The sequence below is a fragment of the Chelonia mydas genome, chromosome 3 (assembly GCF_015237465.2).
Source record: "Chelonia mydas isolate rCheMyd1 chromosome 3, rCheMyd1.pri.v2, whole genome shotgun sequence".
NCBI classification, from domain to species: Eukaryota; Metazoa; Chordata; order Testudines; family Cheloniidae; genus Chelonia; species Chelonia mydas.
Window position 1 is genome coordinate 19606994 of NC_057851.1, and position 16121 is coordinate 19623114.

The following is a 16121-nucleotide window of genomic DNA, read 5'->3' on the forward strand; positions in this document are numbered from 1 at the left end:
AAGTACTTCACTGCAGCTCCATGCCCTAATATCTCTAGGCTACCTTTAAATCCCTATAGCCCTAACTCCCATACTACTCCCTGGGAGTCCCTCTCACTGACTCAGCCCCTCTGGGCTACCTTTCCATCTTCTGTGTTCTGGGACTGAACCCTGCCTCCCAGGCCACTTCCTTGAAGTACTTACAGACTCTGCTTCAGAGATCCATAAGAACCCCACATGCTTCCTATGAGTGCTCCCCCACACTGAGCTCTCTCAGCCCTTTTATGAGGCCCATTAGGTATCAGCTGACACCCCCCACCTCCACCCCGCAGTTCCACCCCCTCAGGCTGGGAAGCCGCTAATTAATTATGGTGCAGCTGGGGCTGATGGAACAGGGCTGATTAGCCTAGCCCTTATAGGGACAGGCCACCCTGTTACAGTGTTGCTTTGGCAGTCAAAAAAGGCCTGCCCCAACCCCCAGGACGTTAGAGTCTAATTCAAAACAAGACACAACAAAAGTGGTTAGCAAGCAATAGGCGCTTGATCTAATGCTCAGTGAAGTCAATTGGTAGAGTAGTAAATAATGCTAAGGATAGATCTGTTATACAAAGCAATCTGAATTACATGTTAATAATAATAAAATAAAATAATAATGATCATTAATCATAAAAATTGTTAGCACTTTTCCTCAGTAGATCTCAAAGCACTTTACCAAGAAGGTCAGTACCAATAACCCCATTTTACAGATGGGGAAACTGAGGCACAGAGTGTTGCAATTACTTGCCCAAGGTCACCCAGCAGGCTAGTGACTGAGCCAGCAATAAAACCAGTTTCCTGAGTCCTGTGTCCTGTCCATTAGACAGCACTGCCGGATAAGCTGAGTTCAGCTGAACAATATCTATTTTAATACAGTCAAAAGCAAGGTCATACATCGAGAAGCAAAGAATGAAGACCACACTTTCAGGATGGGAGACAGCATTCTGAAAAGTACTGACCCTGAAAAAAGGATTTAGGGGTCATGGTGGATAACCAACTGAACATGAGCTCCCAGTGCGAGGTTGTGGCTAAGCGGGTTAATACTGCTACTCAGATGTATAAGCAGGGGAATACTGAACAGGAGTAGGACAGTGCTATTACCTCTGTATATAGTGTTAGTGAGACTATTACAGGAATGTTGTGTCCACACTTCAGAAAGGAGGCTGAAAAATTAGAAATGGTTCAAAAAAGAGGTACAAGAAGTATCTGAGGTCTGGAAAATGTGCCGCCTAGTGAGAGATTTCAGCAGCTCAGTGTTTTTAGCTTATCAAAGATACGGTTAAGAGATCAATTGTTTCTGGTCTATAAGCACATACATAGGACAAAGATTTATGATAGCAGATGATTCCTTAGTAGAAAAAGACATAACTAGATCCAGAGGTTGAAAGGTGAATCTAGACAAAGTCAGACTAGACATAAAATGCAAATTTTTGACTCTGAGAGCAGTAAGCCATTGGAATAAATTATCAAGGGATATGATGGACTCTCCCTTGCTTGAAATCTTTAAATCAAGCCAATGTCTTTCTAAAAGATGTTTTATAGCTAAATAACAAGAGGTGGGCTTGATGCGGGAATTACTGGGTGAGATTCTATGGCCTGCCTCAAGCAGGAGGTCAGGCTAGATAAGCACAATGGTTTCTTCTGCCCTTAAAATCTGTGAATTAGTGAAAGTTCTTCCATTGACTTCAAAAGGTGTTGGATCAGGCTCAAAAAAGAAGAGAAGACAATGGTAACAAAAAATAGATCAAGCGGGTCTATTTCACAACTTGATGGTTCAAAATCAGCTGAACGTTATTTTTAAAAAAATACATGCAAAAAATAATCTCTCTCAATATAGCCATGATTGGTTGGATAATCTTTTGTAGGCATCACAACAGAAAAGGGGTCTTTAGGAAGGATTTGAAGGAGGAGAGGGTAGTGGCCTCACAAATAAAGTTACTTCAACATGGTGAGTTCTTCTGTCGCCTTCTATTGTTTATCACTGAAGCATTAATAATAAGGCCATATGAAAAGACATCTTCTACAGTAAACACATATCAAGGAATCGCTAATAAGGTTGTGGCACATTTTAGATAAGTTATCACAATGAAAATGTATGTTATTGATGCCTCTCACTTTATTTACATGCATACTACATGCTACAAAATGCTGCAGTTTCCTGATGTGTACTGTTACATTGTATATAAAGGCTAGATATAATTATTATATAATGTAATGATTAAATACATTATAATGATCCAATATTAAAAACACTGCTCGGCTGTATGCAGCCTGTTTTAGACAGGTAATCTATGATGCCCCTACTCTTTTTGAAGAACTTTTGATTGACATCAATTTCTAGGAAACTTGTCTTTCTTTAATTTTTTTTTTTAAAAAGTCATATGATTTGTAATTTTGATTAAAGAAATTGGATAACTGAATCAGCAAAATACTTAAGCACATGAGTAACTTTAAGCCCAGGAGCAAGCCCCATGATTCAGTGAAACTATTCACATGCCTAGAGTCAACAATCTTGTTGAATCAGGGCATAAGTCCTCAGTTTAGCTAGGGACCTCTCTAGGGGATGAAAGGACAGTTCACTTCCCATGGCCCTTTGATCCTTGGCCTCTGGTGGGAATGCAAAGTAGTGCTAGTTACAGTAATGTTTTTTTATGCTGCCAGCTTCTGTCCTCTAGGAATTGAATTGAGACTAGTACCCACTAAGGTTGCTTGTAAAAAGGCAACCTATAAGCGAAAGATTATTGATATCCTTACTACTAACCTTAACTACCTGCTCTCTGATTCCTCAGAGAGTCAAGCATAGTACGTAGCACTTCATCATCCAGTAATGACAAAAGCTACAGGAATTTATGACCTGTTCTATATTTTGTTTAAAGTTCAGTCTCCACTTAGCATTGAAATCTGCTCTCTATCTCTTAATGTTTCATTCATTATGGCTAACATTTCTGGTAATGCCACATAAAAGATAATAGTTTTTCTTCTTCTCTTCCATATATTTCATCAATAACTTAGCAAAAAAAAAGTCTCCCTACCTCTTATCTAAGATAAAAAACAACAACAGCTGAACCAAGAGTGTAAAATATTTTAATGCAGATGTTCCCCAACTGTGGTCTGTGTGATCTCTGGCTGGTTACATGGTGCTAGCTCCTCCTTCTTGTTTCTAATGGTTAAATTACATTAAAAGGTATCTAAAACCTTCAATCCTTTCCTGATATTACTGTTCCATGTAAGCTATAGGAGAAGATGCCCCAGGAATGTTATATGAGCATGACGGTGAGGGAGGATGGGCCAGTGACTAGGGCACTAGTCTATGTCTTGGGAGACAGGGATTCAAATTCCTGCTTTGCTACAGACTTTCTGTGTGACCTTGGGCAAGTCACTTAGCTCTGGGCCTCAGGTCCCCATCTGTAAAATGAAGATAATAGCACTTCTTTACCATTCAGGGCTATTGTGGGGATAAGTACATTAAAGACTGTGCAGTACTCTGATAATGAGGGCTATGAAGGTGCCTAAAATAGATAGAAGATGGTCCATGTAATCATGAATGGGCAAGGAGGTCGGTCCACATGATAATCTCCTTGCTAGGGTCTGGTCACATGTAAACATTAGAGGATTTCAGTCTAAACAGATCATTGGGGTCTATCAAGACAACTTTTTGATGTTTTTGGACAGCGTTTTAAAGATTCAAATTATGAGGGCCTTGAGACCTGTCTTCCACAAAGTATAACAGTCAGATCCTCAGGTATAAATTGCCGTAACTCCATTGATATAGACATGTACTAACTGAAGATCTAGCATTCTGTCTAACAGATTTTACCAGACTTAATACTACATCATCCTCCATAAGCCATGCCAGCTCCTTTCAGTTACACTTAATTACTTGCTAACTTTTCTTCTCTCTTTTTGGGGGGGGAATCTTTCCCTCTTCTTACTTCTCTCCTAAGAGCAAAAGAAGGGAACCACCCAGAGCCAGATGCTTCCTAAATATCTGCACTTCACAGTTCCATAATTTCCCCCTGTGTATTTACTATTAAAACTAAGATTGCATCTATATTGTGTAGAAACATGAGGTATGATCTCACTGTTATTTCAAAGTACATATTGTCTCATCAATATGCCCCTCCACCCAACTGGGGCATCACAGCCTAAGTGGGTTTCCTTCCCCAGCCATGTGGGATAAAGAAGAACAGCACTCCTAGGGAAGAAGAGTCAGCAAGCAGAGCAAAGATTTGCCTCAGATGGACCTGACCCAAAGCCCATTAAAGCCAATGGGAAGACTCCTATTTATGGAAATAGGCTTAAGATAGTGCCATAGAGCTCATGCCAGCATCAGGGCAGAGTTTAAGGGTTAGTGAGGGCTCCCTTGTCCCCTGGATCTAGCATTAGGATCGGTACAGCATTAATTGCTCCCTCCTTCCTCGTATACCATGGTTGAAGTTGGAGCCAGCCCTCAGGTACATAGAGACTCCTCCCAGCTGGAGTGACCTTCTCAAACCACCCGTCCTCCCACTATCACCAACACAGCTCTGGACATCAGTGTTGTCCTCAGACTCCACTTTCTTCAGTTTGAAATATGGACTTTCTTCTCCCTCTGCAGATTGGCATCAGTCACCTCCCATCCCTGTGTGACGCACTCTGTATGATTTTATAAAAGTATGCTGATGAGTGTGAATATAATGTAACTAAAATATGCTTCATGCAAAAGGTCTCTTGTAAGGTATCATTACAAAGCTTATAATCTAATCATCTGATTTGTCTAAATGAAATATAAATTATAACTCTGAGGGCCTATTGTAGTTATGCAAAGTGTGGGCCATTAATGGTGGTTTGGAATCTTGATGGCTCCCATCAACCAGGACAATTGACTGTGGATGGCTCTGTTTGCAGGCAGGCCTTCCTGTGAGTTAGGCTGGGAGGAATGAAGGCTTGGGGTCTCACAGGACATGTGATATTGTCACCTGAACTGGAATCCATCTTTAACCTGGTGCTTTTCCACTGAGAAGGAGGGGTGGGAACCCAGAGGGACAAAGGATTCCCGCCTTATGCAAAAGATATATAAGTGGGTGGAACAGAACAAGGGGAGGCAGCCATCATGAGAAATCCCCTAGCTACCACCTGAGCTGGAATAAGGGCTGTACCAGGGGAAAGGATTGTGCCCAGACTAGAAAGGTGTCCAGTCTGTGAAAGAAACTATTGAAACATCTCTAAGGATGAGATTAAATCCTTATTCAAAAATGTATTCAGTTTTTATTACTGTACTAGACTTAGACTTGCGTGTTTTATTTTGTTTTGCTTGGTAATTCACTTTGTTCTGTCTGTTCCTACTTGGAACCACTTAAATCCTTCTTTCTGTATTTAATAAAATCACTTTTTACTTATTAATACTTGGGGCGGGGAAACAGCTGTGCATATCTCTCTATCAGTGTTGTAGAGGGCAAACAATTTAAGCTTTATACAGGGTAAAATGGATGTATTTAGGGTTTGGACCCCATTGGGAGTTGGGCATCTGAGTGTTAAAGAAAGGAACACTTCTGTAAGCTGCTCTCAATTGAGCCTACAGCTGTTAGGGGACATGGTTCAGACCTGGGTCTGGGCTTGCAGCAGGCTAGCGGCTCTGGCTCAAACCAGGCAGGGCACTGAAGTCCTAAGCTGAGTGCACAGGAAAGCAGGGGGAGAAGTAGTCTTGACACATCGGTTGGCAGCTCCCAGGGGGTTTCTGTGATCCAACCCGTCACACCCTCTTCCTCAAATAAAGAAAGAGAAAGAAAGGAGGGAGGCAACTACTTGTATACAATCAGATCCTTCAAAAATGTTGACATCTCCAGACCTGCTGTTCTTGTGGTATTTTCAACCCAAATCACAGAAGGAGAGGGAATTCTCACAAGAAAGTCTGTTCTTATGAGATTTCTGGTCTGACCAAAATGGCTTGCCCATCCAAGTGTCTTTAGATGAAATTCTAACCCCAGAGATGTCAAGGAAGGGCTGGGCTCCCTGGCTGAACTATATCTGCCATGATGCACTACCTACCTTCTGGTTGAACTGACATTGTACATCATGAGAGTTATGTGAACATGGTGCATCATGGGAAACTAATTTAGCAACAGAGCCTACCCCACAGAGAAGAGTCAAGTCATGAGGTACCTGAATTACAACTCCCATGAGGCACCATGGCAGTTTAGGGGCACCCAGATTACTGTTGATCCAAGCTAAAAATAAATGTTTTGATTTTGTTCAACAAAACAAAAAGAAATATTTTGATTTGGGAATGTCAAAACTTTTCATTGTGGACAGAAATGTCAATATCAAATGTTTTGACATTACTGAACTGAACGTCTGGGAACTTTCCATTCTGAAAAAAAAATTGCTTTTCATAGTGATTTGGGAATTTTCCCCCAAATATTAGAATTCCCTATGGGATGGAAAGCCTGATTTTTGACCAGCTCTAATATACACTTAAATCTTCATGAATACTGTACAGTTTTCAATTTCCTTCATTTAGTTCTCTGAATAATAATGATAATTTCTTATCATTACCTCTCATTTCCTTAAAAAGAACAGGAGTACTTGAGGCACCTTAGAGACTAACAAAATTATTAGAGCATAAGCTTTCGTGAGCTTATGCTCTAATAAATTTGTTAGTCTCTAAGGTGCCACAAGTACTCCTGTTCTTTTTGCGGATACAGATGAACACGGCTGCTACTCTGAAACCTCTCATTTCTTTGTTGTTGTTACCAAACAAGGCGATGATCTCTAAAAATCTGGGCTAACTGAAACCAGCAAGAATACTGAATTTTCTAATCCCAGCATTTAATATGGCCTCTCGTGCCTGGATATTACCAGCCTGTCTGAAATGCATCTGCTTTTTAGCAAGGCATGAAGGAAATTTTTGCCCTACAAAGGGCATCAGTAACATTGATTGTTCTATGACAGGTTTCAGAGTAACAGCCGTGTTAGTCTGTATTCGCAAAAAGAAAAGGTGTGCATCCGATGAAGTGAGCTGTAGCTCACGAAAGCTTATGCTCAAATAAATTGGTTAGTCTCTAAGATGCCACTAGTACTCCTTTTCTTTTATTGATTGTTCTGCCTCTTCTGGGCACATGACAGCATGTTCACATTAAGTAAAGAGAAGATGCCTAAATTGCACAATAATCTAATTACTCTCATGTATAAGTACCATTCAAGCCCTCAGCCTCCATACTAATTCAAAGTTCTGTAGTGCTAGCTTGCCCCAGCAGTAATTTACATGATTTACTTTATTTCTTGCTAAAAGGAGGAAACCCCTTTTGTTGGAATATTATCTTCCGCTGTTAAAAGTCAGTTAAAGAAAGAAAAATACAATTGAAGTGGCACAATCATTTACCACAGATAAATGTTCAGTCTTCTTCTGCATGCTGGGGCCTCAGCAGCCCAGGCTGAGCCTTCTGCCGCATTGCAAAGAGGATCCAGGACTCTAACCTTTGGACCTTTTGCAATTTGCTCTGAACTTTCTAAACCATTTGGCTCAGCTGCTTGCAACACACTATATAAATGCAGGGCCAAGTGGGGAGGCTCATTCTCTCCCTGAAACTTGGGTAGAGGAGGTGAAGGGAGGAAGGAGAAGAACTGAGGGGACAGCAGCAATAGGGTCCGGTGCTCACCATGGGCCCTCTGCAGCTCTGGCTGCTGCTGCTGTTGCTGCTCAGCAGTGATGTGCTCACTCGTAAGTAGCTTTTTGCAGCTTTATGTGAAAATCTATTAAAATATCAGGGAGGGAAAAATCTATGGGACTATGAATCACAGAATCAGAGAAGCCAAGGATGGGAAATATGTAATCTATTCCCTTTTTGGGAGTGTGTCCTAATAGCAGGATCCAGATTAAATCCATAAAGGAAATGTTGGAAATGTCACCATTTCTCTGGTTCATTTTAAATGTATTTGACAAGTGTAGTGGTATCATCGTCCTTTATTTTTGCCTAGCTGCTTTTCTTTACAGTGATCATTGCTCACCTGCAAGGAGACATTTTATAGTATTCTGCAGATTTAGTGTGGGTGTTGCTAATATGTTTTACTGCAAGTGTGATGGGATATGAGTGATAAAACATGATGTGTCTGGTAGGAGGCACTGTATGTGAAATAGTGATTTGTATTAAAAGATGACAGTAGCTCTGTAGTAATTTTGGTTCAGTTCAGTAAAGATAGACCTGGCATAATTTGGGGAAAAAAATGAACGTGGTGTGGTGGAGTTGTAAGATAACTCCTTCATTGCCTAGGAGTGTCTGTTTAGATTGTTCAATGGTACCATAGTTTGTAAAATGTTTTGGGATCCTTCAGGAGGATAGAACTATGGGTCCAATCCTTCATCATTGAAATAAATGGGTGTTTAGCAGGATCTGGTCCTATATGCAGGTAATGATAATATTTACCCCCAATGTGCCTTTATTGACTTCACCGGAGTTACACTAAGGATGTATTTGGTCCTATATATTGTTACTAGTATTGTTATTTTTATTAGATTATGTGAAATAAGTAACTTTTTTTCTAATACAAAACAATATGAGTCTGATCAGTTAAGTCAAAGAAAGGACTGTGGGCTTTGAATCAGGGCGCATGGAAGAATAAAGTCTCAATATTCAAACTAACCTTAAGTGAATGCATAGCTTTATGCAATCCAAATATCGATTAAATTAAACACCTTTTTCAACAGATATGTTTAGCCTCTGTCATCAATACAGCTGCCTCTTACTTATCTACTTTTCGCCAGTCCACAAATTTTATAATTCGGACACAAAAACGGAGGTCTCTCCCTGCTTCTTAGTCAAGATTTAATAGCAGAGAGTTGTACAGAGGTCTCATATAGCAACACTATCATTATTTTTACAAAGGAAATATTACCGCAGTACAGTTATTAGTCTACTATTCAATATTTTCATAATTTAAAACTAACCTATAATTTTCAGTGTTGTAAAGAAAGCATATTCTGTGATGCATTTGGTCCGTTTGTCATCTATCAACTGTACTACTTCCCCCATCACATTTCTTTTTGTCATTATGTTGTACATTTAGTGCCTGATCATACACCATTAATATCAAGGAGCACTTTGCTACTGAGTTCAGTGATCTGAGGATCAGGCCCTTGCTTGCTAATTCACAAAATTCAGTCATTTGCAGTGTTTTTTTAATGCTCGACTTTACCATTTAAGTAGATGGGAATTTTGTCTTTTACCTCAGTGTTTGCAGAACTAAGCCCTTAGTTGTTAGTATAAATTAGTGAGGCCCCTCTGTGTCTGCTTATCCATCTCTGGACTGTGATGCAGAGTGTACATATGAATTTCTATTTTATTTGTTTGATATTAATCATTTGTAAAAGTTTTATTTTATGCTTTGCTTTTTTACAGAAGATGGGCCTGAAAATGGAAATCCAGCTTGTTCAAGTAAGGGTTCTCCCTTTGTATTCCTTTTGCTCTACTATTGTTTTAACTGACTATACCTCCCAAAGTTTTTGTTTTTTTGTTTTCCATTTCCATATATCTCTTCCTTTAAAACAGATGTTTACTCAGGCAAAACTCCTGTTGACTTCACAAATTACAGGGTCTCAGGGACTTAGCCCTATGAATTTTAAGACTTTTCATCAGCCTGAAAAGCAATGATTATTGCTTTGAATTTTAAAAAACTTTCCAAAAAGAAATACCACATTTATTTGCTTGATTGATTTTAAAGGTCCATTATTTTGGAAGTCCCCTTTCTCTAACTTTGAAGATTTAACAGGGAAATCGTATGCATTTCATTTCAATGTACATTGGTAATCTCAAGTATTTTACTCATATATCTAACTAAATACCTACAGAATACTTTATGTCAATAACTCTGTCAGCCGGGATAATAATTTATTAAACCAACCTAGTCAAGAAACAGGAAATGCTGACTTTATGCACAACCTTTGTAATGAACCCTGGTTGGCCCTGACAGCTTGCTTGGATACAGAATGTTCCTCTGGAGGGTCAGTGTCCATGAGTTGTTTTGATCTTTGTCTTTGATAAGCTTTTGCTTTTTCTTATTTGACACTCTACCACCATCTACAGGTGATCAGGATTAATTCATCCATCTGAGACAATTCAGAGAGTTTTTTCTGGGTTTCACTGTCAATTTCTCAACTTTATTTTTATTTACTATTTTCATCATTATTTATTCCTTTTATAACAGATAAGATTCATGTTAAACACTGGAAATGAAGCAGTAGTTGGAGAGAAATTATGTCTCCTAGAATTAATACAACAGATATCAGAATTATGAGAATTGATGAAAGTATACAAACAATTATAGTATGGTGGAGTGTAAGATAGCTGAAGTTTACATGGATAGCCTTCAAACCGTTTGTATGATTGTAATTAATATAATTGGCTGATCAGATTAGTTAAATCATTGGGGATGAAGAGAACTATATCATATTAAGTATTTATTGCTATCATATTCATATTTATTAATAATTAAATTAATGGTGTCTAAAATAAAATACTTGACATCAAGGGGAAAATAGATAAGGCTTACAGACTCTGGAAATCCAAGGAAAAAAGAGGATACTTACAGCAAAATTCTACTCTCATTTACAACCCCAATGATGTCAGAGTAAACTCTCGGCCAGATCCTTAGCTGGTGTAAACTGACACAGCTTGACTTCAACAGGTCTATGCTGATTTACACCAGCTGAGAATTTGGCTCTCTGATTTGAAATTATTCAGTTCGCACTTCCATAGCTTAGTCCGTCTCCTATATTCCTCTTCTAAGATGTATAGCTTGCTTTTAAGATCTCTCTCTTTTCCCCTTTAGAGCGTAATTCTTGTACCAAAATATAAAGAAAGCAGTCAAAATCCCACCAGATTCTGTTGAGACATTCCCTGCTGACATGATAAAATGTGTTACAGGAGCATGGCTGAGAATATAATACACTTCACTGAGCCAAACACAGTGCTGGCATAAAGAGGCAAAACTCTTGATTTCACTGGAGTATGTGTGCTTACGCCAAGATGAAGTTGATTTTCCTTCCTCCCAAGGAGGATCAGGGTCAGTTTCCAGTTCTGCCTGCAGACACAATGGCAGTTATCTGTGAACAGAATTTGGCCCACAATGTCGAGGCCTGCCACTGGAAGATCTCATATCCCTATGAGACAGTGAAGGAAATTCTGCTTTCATCTACATCTACGTAACCTCACTGATTTTTCATTTTATCTGCAAGCAGAATTCAGTATGCTGTTCGTGGCATCATTTTTGTTCTGTGTTATACAGCACCTAGCACAATGGGGTCCTGGTCCATGACTAGGGCTCCTAGGCACTACCACAATACAGATACTAAATAATAATAATGTTAAATCTGAATCTCCTTTGCAGGTAGTAGGGACAGATAGGTGAAATTCTCCAGTGTGAAGAGGCCCAGCACAAGGCCTGTGTGCCACTTAAGTCCTCTGAGCTCTTAGGAGAGGCTTCTAAACACATTTCCTCCTGCCTGATGTTGTCTCAAGGACTTAAACAGTGCACAGGCCTGATCTGGGTCCTGTACACATAAAAAAAAAATGTCCACTAACATAAAAAGGAAGAACTCCAGGGAGTCCATGAACTCAGGTGTGAGTTTGACTCAGAAAAATATCTCATGTTCCCAGAAAACTCATAGAAACTTTTGGACAGGAGGACGGTTCTTTAGATTCTCACAGAATTAGAATTAGGGATTCTGGTTTGGGGGTTGTTTTTTTCCACTCCATTTCCACATTTATCTTTGTAAACTTCAACCATGTGAAATTCCTGGACAAATTGGCTCTTATAGTTTTCTTTGAATTGTGACTGCACAAATTTGAGCTGAACTCTGTTCTTAGCAAGGAAGCAAACACCACTTTTAAAGAAACCTAATACATGCTTTTTAAAAACAATCTAATTAATTGTCTGCATAGAATGATAAAAAGGTGGAGCTGGAAGGGATATTGAGAGGCCTTTAAGTCCAGCCCACTATGCTGAGGCAGGACCAAGTAAACCTAGACCATCCCTGACACATGTTTGTCCAATATGTTCTTAAAAGCTTCCAATGATGGGGACTGCACAACCTCCCTTGGAAGCCTATTCTAAAACTTAATTACAGATATAGTTAGAACAATTTTCCTAATATCTAGTTTAAATCTTTTTTGCTGCAGATTAAGCCCCTTTTTTTCTTTTCCTAGTGGACATGGAGAACAATTGATCACAGTCCTCTTTACAACAGCTGTTAGCATATTTTAAGACTATTATCAGGTCTCCCTTCAGTTTTCTTTTCTCAAGACTAAACATGCCCAGTTTTCTTAACCTTTTCTCATAGGTCAGGTTTTTAAAACCTTTTCTTATTTTTATTGCTCTCCTCTGGACTCTCTCCAATTTGTCCACATCATTCTTAAAGTGTGGTGCCCAGAACTGGATACAGTAGTCCAGCTGAGGCTTAACCAGTGCTGAGCAGAGCAGGACAGTTACTTCCCGTGGCTTACATACAACACCCCAGAGCGATATTAGGATTTTTGAAACTGCATCACATAGCTGATGCATTCAATTTTTGATCTACAATAACCCCCAGATCCTTTCCAATAGTATTACTGGCTAGCTAGTTATTCCCCATTTTGTAGCTGTGCATTGTATAGTACTTTGCATTTGTTTTTATTGAATTTCGTCTTACTGACTTCAGAACAATTCTCTAATTCATCAAGGTCATTTTGAATTCTAATCCTGTCTTTCAAAGTGCTTGCAACCCCTCCTATTTTGGTGTCATCTGCACATTTTATAAGCATACTCTCCACTCCATCATCCAAGTCATTAACAAAAATATTTAAATTTGGAAGGATTTAGATTTAATTTTTTTCAATTTGACCATACACACAGAAACCAATGAAAAAATATTCCCATCCATAATATTCTAAATTTACCAATAGGCAAAGTAAGAAAAGAGCTGCTTGAGAATTTATTAGAGTTTGATTTAAGGATATTTACTTTGTATATTTTGACATGCGATGTTGACAATTTGTATTTTAATGGCTATAATGCTTTAACTTTTTAAAATCTCAATATCAAATGTCATTAAATAATTATTGTCTAAATATCCCCCTTAATTTCATGTAACAACTGTGCAAATTTAAACCATTTTTTTAAATGGCTTAAAACCCATAATTTTGCAAAAATGTGAAAATTTAAATATTTTTTAAAAATGCTTAAAATAAACATTTATATTATCCATCAAAATTATAAAAAAAATTGATTCTGTCAAACCTAAAAATATTGAATAGGGTCAGACCCAGGACAGAGCCCTATGGGACCCACTAGATATTACCTCCAAATTTGACAGTGAACCATTGATAACAACCTACCGTGGACACCAGGTGGGTCAAGGAACTATCAGCCCCCTACAGGCCAAAGTGGATGCTATCCAAAAGTGGCCTGTTAGTCTCTAACGTGCCACAAGTCCTCCTTTTCTTTTTGCAGATACAGACTAACACAGCTGCTACTCTGAAACCTGACTCTTTAAGTATGGTCTTTCAACTAGTTTTGCACCTATCTTATAGTAATTTCATCTAGACCACATTTCCCTCATTTGCTTATGAGAATGTTATCTGGGACTGTATCAAAAGCCTTCCTAAAATCAAGATATGTCACATCTACAGCTTCTACCCTATCCTTTAGGCCAGTAACCCTGTCAAAGAAGGAAGTTAGGTTGGTTTGGTATGATTTATTGTTGACAAATGCATGCTGGCTATTCCTTGTAAACCTATTATTCTCTGGATGCTCATAATTATATTGTTCAAAAAATGTTTAAGTATCTTTCCAGGTATTAAGTTAGGCACACTGGTCTATAATTCCCCAAGTCCTTTTTGCTCATCTTTTTAAAGATAGGTACTATGTTAGCCCTACTCCAGTCCTCTTGGACTTCATCCATCATCCATGAGTTCTCAAACATAATTGCTAACAGTTCCAAGTTTTCCTCAAGCCATATTGACTTGGATACATCTAATTTATCTAAATATTCTTTAACCTGTTCTTTCCCTATTTTGGCCTGCATTCCTTCCCCCGTGTTAATATTAATTGTGTTGAGTATCTCATCACCATTAACCTTTTTAATGGACACTGAAACAAAATAGGCATTAAACACCTCAGCCTTCCTGATGTCATGAGTTTTAGTTCTCCTTCTCCACTAAGTGGAGGACCTACACTTTCCTTCATCTTTCTCTTCCTCCTAATATATTTAAAGAACCTCTGTTTATTGCATTTTATGTCCCTTGCTAGGTGTAACTTATTTTGTGCCTTAGCCTTTCTGATTTTGTCCCTACATGCTTGTGCTATTCTTTTTACTCCTCCTTAGCAATTCATCCACATTTCCACTTTTTGTAGAATTTCTTTTTGATTTCCATGACTTTAAAGAGCTCCCGATGGAGCCATATTGGCCTTTTATTATTCTTGCTATCTTTCCTTTGCATAGCTTCATTTATCCCTTACATTTTCTTCTGATGGGGCCTACGTTCCCAACTGTGCTTACCATTGACTTTAATGGGGGAAAAAATCTGAGACGCACAGACTTTAAAGCCAGAAGGGATCATTATGATTGTCTAAGCTGACATGTTGTATAATACAAGACAAAGGATCCAATAATTTGTGCATCAAGGCCATAATTTCTGTTTGAGCTATAGCACATATTTTGGAAAAAACATCCTATCTTGATTTAAAGGCTTCAAGTAATGACAACTTACCATATCTCTTCTACAGATTTATCTTAAAAAAAACCCAACTTATGTACAAAACCAAAGAAGAAATCAGCCATAGGGATATGCTAATATTTCCCTCATTTCTGGCATTATTTCCAGTTTGCACAATGCTATCTTGAACTGTATTTTGATGATCTAAATATGTATCTGTCTGTGCTATTCATAAAAATGTATTTGTTTTTTTAATTGCAGAAGATGCAACCAGATTTAAACATCTCAGAAAATACATTTACACCTATGAAGCAGAAATAGCAAGTGGAGTGAAAGGAACAGCAGATTCACGAAGTGGCTCTAAAATTAACTGCAAGGTAAGGAAAGAGGAAGAAAGAACTGACTACAATCAGAAAAAAGATAATGGGCAACATGGGGATTAACAATTGGAAACTCCTCCCCCATATCTTCCTATGGCCTCCATCTCCCTTCCCCCTCCATTTTGTATTTAGTGAATGTAGTGCTTGTGAAATGCACACATTTGACAGCCCTGAAGTCTGAAGCCCTTTATTTTCGGACAGAAAAGGCAGTGGCAAGATTGGCAGAGTTTCTTCACTCCTGCCAATGCACCTCGAACCTGACCAGGCTTTTCTACTCCTAGAGAAGAAATAGCAGAGTTGGTAACTCAGTGCATGGCTCATTCAGTATTTGGCTTTTCCTCTGGGTCTGCCAATAGAAGCACTCAACGCTTAGCCACTAGAGCCTAAACTGAGACTGCTAATCGATCAACTGATTTCATGCAGCACACTGAATACTCACCAGGTGATGACAACTTTCAGTTATCATCTTCCTGGGTCAGGATCTGGTATCCTTGGGGTGAAAGGCTCCATAGGTCATTAGCCCAATAACCTATCCTATTCTCCTTCCAACTTCCTCAAAATGTCACATTTCACAATATTACTTCATTAACTGGGTAACTGGGCAAATAGCTTTTGGGTATTACAGTGTTCTGTCCAGTAACTAAATACTCCTCTGTATAATGCTCAAATTTCTTCACAAGTTTTGAAGCCAATGTCAAGACCACACTGCAGATTGCTGGTTTACAGTGAATATTGCTGGTCTTTGCATCTAGCATGCAGTATGGTGCGGAGCAAATGTTCAGTGTTTCTCATTAGTCATCTTCATGCTTGTTCTGCTTGAAATGTACTCACTTTTGACACATTCCATATGTGAGAAATCTTATAAATTAGAGGCCTGATTCTGCTCCAATTAAAGTCAATGGGAGTAAGATCACATGTTATTATCATTACTGTAAGAATACCCATAAATACTCTGGTCATACCATTTCAAATTTCAACATTTTCTGACAAAAAAGTTTTTGCAAAAAAATTCTCACTTTTTGACCAGCTGTAGTTATAATATTATTTGATTAATAATAAT

The 16121-nt window shown here is 38.6% G+C and overlaps 1 protein-coding gene across 1 annotated transcript in view; it reads left to right on the top strand.

The window, feature by feature from the left end:
• The first annotated feature begins 7587 nt into the window (after nt 1–7587).
• Nucleotides 7588–16121, top strand: part of APOB (apolipoprotein B) — a 48452-nt gene continuing 39918 nt past the window's right edge. The window contains 3 exon segments of the mRNA XM_037893988.2: nt 7588–7714; nt 9390–9425; nt 14943–15058. Coding sequence (XP_037749916.2) covers nt 7654–7714; nt 9390–9425; nt 14943–15058 — 213 coding nt within the window. The 5' untranslated portion in view covers nt 7588–7653.